The sequence below is a fragment of the Colobus angolensis genome, unplaced genomic scaffold (genome assembly GCF_000951035.1).
Source record: "Colobus angolensis palliatus isolate OR3802 unplaced genomic scaffold, Cang.pa_1.0 Scaffold11, whole genome shotgun sequence".
Lineage (NCBI taxonomy): Eukaryota > Metazoa > Chordata > Mammalia > Primates > Cercopithecidae > Colobus > Colobus angolensis.
In genome coordinates, this window is record NW_012112030.1 from 5,944,692 (window position 1) to 5,952,896 (window position 8,205).

Genomic DNA, 8,205 nt, shown 5'->3' on the forward strand with positions numbered 1-8,205 from the left:
ATCCTGGCTAACATGGTGAAACCCCGTCTCTACTAAAAAAATACAAAAAACTAGCCGGGCGAGGTGGCGGGCGCCTGTAGTCCCAGCTACTCGGGAGGCTGAGGCAGGAGAATGGCGTGAACCCAAGAGGCGCAGCTTGCAGTGAGCTGAGATCCGGCCACTGCACTCCAGCCTGGGCAACAGAGCAAAACTCCGTTTCAAAAAAAAAGTGATACGCATACATAATGGAGTACTATTCACCCATAAAAAAGAATGAGACCCTGTCCTTTGCAACAGCATGAATGGAACAGGAAGTCATTATGTTAAGTAAAATAAACCAGACACAGAAAGACAAATTTTGCATGTTCTCACTTATTTATGGGAGCTAAAAATTAAAACAATTGAACTCTTGGAGATAGAGAAGAGAATGATAATTTTAAAGTGTGTGGAAAAAATAAGGTAAAAGGAAAAAAAAATTTTTCAAGAGAGAGGGAGAGAACAGAATGATAGTTACCAGATGCTGGGAAGAGTAGTGGTGGGCAGGGTGAGGGGTGGGGTGGGAATGGTTAATGAGTACAAAAATATAGTTAGATAGAATGAATAAGATCTAGAGATCTTGTAGTTTTTAGCACAATAGGGTGACTACAGTCAACAATAATTTATTGCACATTTAAGAATTACTAAGAGTATAAATGGAGTGTTTGTAATATGAGGAAATGATAAATGCTTGAGGTGATGGATACACATGTACCCTGATGTAATGATTACACATTGCATGTGTGTATCAAAATATCTCATCTACCCCATAAATATATATACACCAGCTATGTACCCACAAACATTTTAAATTAAAAAAAAAAAAAAACCGAAACATAGTTTCTCTTCAGGGTGCCTGACTTCGAAATCTCAGAATGAAGTGCCCCTGTAAGGAAGAATGAACAAATACAAAAAAAAAACAAAAAAACAAAAACCAGTAGCTCAAGCCAAATGCCCTCAGTGCTTTCTTAGCCATTTACAAGCAGCTTGTTGCAAGGCCCAGCAACCCAATTATACTTGCCAAATTCTATTCCAGAAGAAATGTGTACTTTTGATTTAGATACACATACACAGTAGCAAGCCCCACCTACTTCTCTTGCTTGTGTAACGCAGCATGTATTCAACACTTGTAATACTTAATCCCCCAGATTTTCCTCTCTTCTGCACTCCTTGTTTCTTAAGCCTCCTATCAAACCACAAATCCCCTCTTCACCCCTGTGCACAGCGGTTTCCCCAGTTTTCAGTCAAACCCCAAATATGTGACTCTTACCTTGCTGCCCTGGGGTGTAGATAGGTTTGTCAGTCTGTACAAAGGTGCCACTCCCCCGTCTCTGAATTAGAACCTTTTTCTTCTCCTCAAAGCTGATGTTATTTCCAACTCCTGACACCCGGATTGTGGCCACTTCTTCTGTGCCACCAGCAGGAGGTGGTACCTGACCAAGAAAGGGGACTTCTGGGGTGGAGTAAGGGATTGAGGGAACAGAATCAACTGGTCTCAACCCAACAGTGAGTAAAAAGGAAGGAGTTGCCTTAGATGGGGGTAGCAAGGATAGAGACATAAAACAAATTACCAGGAGGAAGAATTAAGATCAGGAACTAAAGGGAGAAATCCAAGGTCAAGGAAATTGTGGGTGAGTTACAGCCGGGGATTGAGGTTAAGTTGAGAAAAAGTAGGTTTAGAGGCCATGGCAAAGGAAAACAGAAATTATGCTTAAATTAGATTATATTGAGCCTAGGGAGAAGAATAGGCAAGTAAGGGATTAGAGTTAGAGCAAAGGAGAACAGGCAAGTAAGGGATTCGAGTTAGGACTGAGTCTGTGCTTACGAGAAAGGAGATACAATGTAAGTGCCTCTTCTTCAATCCAGAGTGTTCTAGCAACTTCTGGGTCTTGTCCTTGGTCTCCAGAGTGACCGTGAATTTAACATCACAGTACCCAGGGCTCAGATCCAAACAAACCTTCTGAATGGAGGGGAAGTTTAGCTGGGCTGGTAATGTTACCAGATAGTTTCTATTAAAGGAACAGAAGGATTTCAGGGCAATAATGATTCATTCACGCCAGGAAAAATTAAGCACTCTCCTAAGCGCTCAGCATGTAGCAGTGAATTAGACAGACCAAGCCCCTGCCTTCCTTATGCACCTCATTTTCTACAAGAAGCAGAGAAACAACAACTCAATGCACAGTCTTAAACTTCCACTGTCGGGAGGTCCTCACCGAGAATACATGCCTCAAGCACCAAGGAGGAAATTAGGCCCATTTCAGAAAACAGGGGACATTTTAATATTTCTCTTTTTTAAGGCTTTCTCTTCATCCCTCAGCCTTCCTCTCTGGGTAAAGGATCAGTGGAACCAAAGAAGAGAAAAAAGGAGGAGGAAATTAAGATAAACCAAAGTTTATCTCCCCATCTCCATATAAATATTTGAGAAAGTTAGGCAAAGAAGCCACTGCCTAATAAACCAATTCTGACACCAAGCACTCACGGAAGTTCTTCTGCAATGGCTGGCGATAGGGCCAACATTCCTAGAAGGAGATGAGCCCACATCTTTGTGGGTGAGACAGATTTTCCAGGGTCGGGACCAGAGATCCGCTCTGCGTAGCTTTATATACTAACTCCAGGTAGGGTGTGCGGCGATGACTGATGCTATAGTCAATCACCTCCTGGCACCTAGAACACAGGAGGATTGTGTTCCTCCTTCTCTAACCGCTGGGTTAGGTGGTGGACCAGGGTAGGGCCACTATTCACTTCTTTAAAGTTGTTTCTCCCTGGAATATCCGTACTGGTTCAGCCAGTTTTAGGGAAAAACCAGAGCTGAGTATTCATAATGGTAAAGCTCTCAGAACGTATTTTGAACTCCTCCCTTTTTTTCTGGTTTCATTCCAATTCCTGTTCTCATTTAATGTCCTTATTTTCTTTTATTATTCAATTAAGGTGTAGTTGGGAACACAGGTATCAGAATAGTATCCATAGAAAAGCAGTAAACTTGGCTGGTCATGGTGGCTCACACCTGTAATCCCAGCACTTTGGGAGGTTCAGGTGGGCAGATCACGAGGTTAGGAGTTCAAGACCAGCCTGGTCAACATAGTGAAACTCTGTCTCTACTGAAAATACAAAAAAAAAAAAATTAGCTGGGCATAGTGGTGGTTGCCTGTAGTCCCAACTACTTGGGAGGCTGAGACAGGAGAATCACTTGAACCCGGGAGGTGGAGGTTGCAGTGAGCCAAGATCATGCCACTGCACTCCAATCTGGGTGACACAGCGAGACTCTGTCCCCAAAAAAAAAAAAGTTAATACTACTCAGTATTATTGTGACTGTATGGAAATAGGAACACATACAGTCCTAGAGAAAACAGACTGTGGATAACCTTTCTCACGGCAATTTCGTAATACACATCAAAGCCTTTAAGATTTGCGTATTCTTTGACTCAGCAACTCTTACTCTGGAAATGTTTCTTAATGAGGAAAAAAACGACAGCATGCATGTATGCACAAATGTATCTACACTGAGTTTTTTCCACACTGTTCTTTCTTTTTTTTCTTTTATTTTGTTTTTTTTTGAGGTAGAGTCTCACTTTGTCACCCAGGCTGGAGCACAGTGGCACAATCTCAGCCCACTGCAGCCTTGACCTCCTAGGCTCAAGTGATCCTCCCACCTCAGCCTCCTGAGTAGCTGGGACTACAGGTGGACACCAACACTCCTGGCTAATTTTTTTGTATTTTTAATAGAGACGGGGTTTCACCATGTTGCCCAAGCTAGTCTTGAACTCCTGAGCTCCAATGACCACTTCAGCCTCCTAAAGTGCTGGGATTACAGGTATGAGCCACCATGCCCAGCCCACAGTGCTCTTTATGATGGTAATACTTAGAAGTCACCTAAAATATAAATTAGTCTAAGTGCAGTGGCTCACGCCTATAATCCCAGTTTTTGGGAGTCGGAAGCTGGAGGATTGCTTGAGCCAAAGAGTCCAAGACCAGCCTGGGCAACATAGTGAGACCCCGTCTTTGTAACCACTCAATGGATTCACCTTGCCCGCTGCCTAGACAGAGCCGACTTATCAAGACAGGGGAATTGCAATGGCTAAAGAGTAATTCACTCAGAACCAGCTGTGCGGGAGAGCGGAGTTTCATTATTACTTAAATGAGTCTCCTTGATCATTTGTAGATCAGAGTTTTTAAAGATAATTTGGCGGGTAGGGGCTTGGGAAGTGGGGAGTGCTGATTGCTCAGGTTGGAGATGGAATCATAGAGGGTTGAAGTTAGATTTTCTGAATGTCTTCTGTTCCTGGGTGAGATGGCAGAACTGGTTGGGCCAGATTACTGGTCTGTGTGGTGTCAGCTGATTCCATCGAATGCACGGTCTGCAAAGTAACTCAATTACTGATCTTACATTTTACAATAGTGATGTTATCCCCAGGAGCAATTTGGGGAGGTTCAGACTTTTGGAGCCAGAGGCTACATGACCCCTAAACTATAATTTCTTCTCTTGTAGCTAATTTGTCAGTCCTGCAAAGACAGACTGGACCCCAGGCAAGAAGGGGGTCTTATTGGGAAAGGGCTGTTATCAATTTTGTTTCAGAGTCAAACCACGAACTGAATTCCTTCCAAAGTTACTTCCACCTACGCCCAGGAATCCACAAGGACAGCTTAAGGGTTAGAAGCAAGATGGAGTCAGTTAGGTCTGATTTCTTTCACTGTCATAATTTCCTCAGTTATAATTTTGCAAAGGCGGTTTCAGTCTGTACAAAACATTTCTTTAAAACTAGCTGGGTGTGGTGGTGCACGCCCGTAGTCCCAGCTACTCTGGAGGCTGAGATGGTAGGACTGCCTGAGCCCGGGGAATCAAGGCTGCTGTGAGCCATGATAGCGCCACTGCACTCCAGCCTGGGCAACAGTGAGAACTTGTCTCATTAAAATAAAATAAAATAAATAAAATAAAATAAAATAAAACAAAATAAAATAAGCGAGGATGCTTTCTGGGACCAAAGATCACCCTATACCAAACCAGCTTAAACAAAAAAGCATTTTTGGTGACTTGAATGGATCCAACAGGAAGAATGAGCTTATGGAACCAGAACAACTTGAAAGACTTTACAGCCTGGGATTAGAGACTTGGTGCAACCAGGGCTGACTCCTCCTCGTCTTTCTCTCTTGTGTACTTTCTCTGGTTGGCTCATTTTCTCCTACTGCACACAAGCTTTTCTTCAAGTCATAGGGAGGATGGCAGCTGGGAGCCCTCAAGCCATATTTGTTCAGCTCCATGACCCCGAATGACAAAACTTTTCACCTATGTTATAAAATTCCTGAAGAAGAACTGTGTTCCTCCTTCTCTCGCTGGCTCACCTCTTAATCAGTCACTGTAGCCAGGAGGGTATGATAGGCAGGGCCTGGGTCATTCTCCCACCTAGAGGCCAGGGTGATGGGGTCCTGTGATTGGTCACCCCTTTAGAACCACATGGAGTTGGGGAGGGGAAATTATTCAAAGAAATCACTACAGTAGGAAGTGTGTTGGTGTAAAGAGCTGGAAACTGAAAACATTAAGTCTATTACAATGCCCAATAATGAGCTTAGTTGAATAAACTGTCATGTTAATATAAAGCAATACTCTGCAGCCATTAAGAATAATGTTTTCATGAGAAGGGGCATTATTTGCAATACTAATTGAAAGGGGTTGGGGCTGATGTAGTGGCTCACACCTGTGATCCCAGCACTTTGGGAGGCTGATCCGTAGGAGTTCAAGACCAGCTTAGTCAACATGGCAAAACCCTGTCTCTACCAAAAATACAAAAATTAGCCAGGCATGGTGGTGGGCGCCTGTAATTCCAGCTACTCGGGAGGCGGAGGCAAGAGAATCACTTGAACTAGGGAGGCAGAGGCTGCAGTGAGCTGAGATCACGCCACTGCACTCCAGCCTGGGCAACAAGAGCAAAACTCCGTCTCAAGAATAAAAGAAAAGAAATGGGTTGGGGAAAGTGATACAAAACATGTGGCAAGTTCCACTTTAACTTGGAATATAAAAAGCTAGAAAGAGTGTGGCATGGTGGCTCAAGCCTGTGATCTCAATGCTTTGGGAGGGCAAGGTGGGAGGATTACTTGAGGCCAGGAGTTTGAGACAAGCCTCGGTAGTATAGCAAGACCCTGTCTCTACAAAAAAAAAAAAAAAAAAATTAAAAATTAGCCAGATGTGGTGTCCCATGCCCAGCTACTTGGGAGGCTGAGGCAGGAAGATCACTAGAGGCCAGGACAAGTCTGCAGTGAGCCATGATTTTACCACTGCACTGCAGCCTGGCAGCAGAGCAAGACCTTGTCTCTAAGTATAAAAAATAAAAATAAGTTGGAAAAGTGCATTGCTCCCTCTCTGACAATAGGAAAAAGCCAGACAAACTGAAAAATCACTTTTCTTAAACCAAAAGTTGAACCTAAGAGCTGAGCTGAGCTGGGCGCGGTGGCTAACGTCTGTAATCCTAGCACTTTGGGAGGCTGAAGCAGGCAGATCACAAGATCGGGAGTTTGAGACCAGCCTGGCCAATATGGTGAAACCCCATCTTTACTAAAAACACAAAAGAGTTAGCCGGGCATGGTGGTGCACGCCTGTAATCCCAGCTACTCAGGAGGCTGAGGTAGGAGAATTGCTCGAACCCCAGGAGGTGGAGGTTGCACTGAGCTGAGATCACACCTCTGCACTCCAGCCTGGGTGACAGAGCAAGACTCCATTCCAAAACAAAACAGCTGAGCTGAGGTTGCAGGTGAGCTAAGTAGCCTGAAATTCAAGGAGATACTCATGAGCAGAGACCAGAAGGGTGGAGTGTCTCATCAGTGCCAGAGCATGGGAGGTGTCTGGCCTTTCATACAGACATGCAGGAAGAAAGCAGCTACATTTTTCATAAAGTGCTAGAGGCCTGGTGCAGATTAGAGGGACTATAAGGAGCCTCGGGGTGTCACAGAAGCAAGGGAGGGCTTTACTTACCCCACAGGCTCCTTTCCATGACCTCTACCAGGTGTTCACAGGAAATACTGGGGGCCAAGCGGGAGACTAAAAAGAGCCCCCTCAGTACTATGGGCATCAAGGACCATATTTGCTCTCATTGCAAAAAAGGCCTCAGCTGCCCATGCTCCTCTCTCGAAAGCCGTAAGACTCTGGGGAGGAATGGCAAATACTGTTGCTCCCAGGGCACAGGTGTTACCAAGGGAAGAGCGGGGATAACCCTAGTCCAAGGGAGGGACAAGGAGCAATTGTGAGCCCAGAGTTCTAAGTTAATACTTTTAGAGGTCTCCTGAAACTGAAGGAGGGGCACAAAAAAATCTTTCCCACCCAAGACCCACCACAAATTCAAAGCAGAGTTTGGCAGCCTGGCATAAGGAGTAGGGCAGAAATACTCATCCCCTACAGCCCAGGCATATAAACCTACCTAAGAAAGAAGATAAAGAGGGCAACAGAGAAGCACCCTGTCCCCTCACCATTACCTTAGCAAGAGCACCAAGTAACTAAGCAGTCTGCCCCTGGCAGAGGGCATGAACGTGCGGAGAAACGACCTCTGTGGTGCCTGTGTGGCGTATAGAGGAGACAAGAGCTGAGGGTGGGGCACAAACATTGAGAAATCCCCAGCATTCCAGATGCCACCCTAAGCATAAGGCATCACAAAAGGAACTTGAAGCCTATGATGTACCGAAAGTAAACTTGGCAATTACAAAACCTGAATCCAGTTCACCTTTTAACTAGATTAACTCAATCCACTAAGCTAACTGCCTGAGAAAAGGTGTGTCCATTTCTAGTCACAAATACTATTTATCTAAATCTCTCCTGTTCTACACAAGATGTTTGGCAATCAATGAAAAATTATAAGTTGTATCAAAAGAAGAAGATGACAACAACAACGCCCTGTGAAGATACAAAGTAATCAACGGAACCAGGCTCAGAGCTGCCCTCCATGTCATAACTAAGAGAGAGGCTTTAAAATGCCCTGGAGTAATATGTCAAAGGATCTCATGAAAAAAAAAAAAAAAAAAGGGACAACGGACACGAGGAAAGGGTGTCAGGGGTGAATTTCAAAAGAAAGGTGGGCCAGGCATGGTGGCTCACGCTTGTAATTCCAGCACTTTGGGAGGCCGATGCGGGTGGATCACGAGGTCAGGAGATCGAGACCATCCTGGCTAACACAGTGAAACCCCGTCTCTACTAAAAATAAAAAAAAATTA

General features: G+C 44.5%; 1 protein-coding gene across 1 annotated transcript in view; it reads right to left on the reverse strand.

The window, feature by feature from the left end:
* A2ML1 (alpha-2-macroglobulin-like 1) overlaps positions 1-2,736 on the reverse strand; it is a 57,588-nt gene extending 54,852 nt beyond the window's left edge. The window contains exons 1-3 of the mRNA XM_011953424.1: positions 2,495-2,736; positions 1,841-2,024; positions 1,286-1,448 (exon numbers count right to left, since the gene is read on the reverse strand). Coding sequence (XP_011808814.1) covers positions 1,286-1,448; positions 1,841-2,024; positions 2,495-2,556 — 409 coding nt within the window. The 5' untranslated portion in view covers positions 2,557-2,736. The remainder of the gene's footprint in view (positions 1-1,285; positions 1,449-1,840; positions 2,025-2,494) is intronic.
* Positions 2,737-8,205: the final 5,469 nt, after the last annotated feature.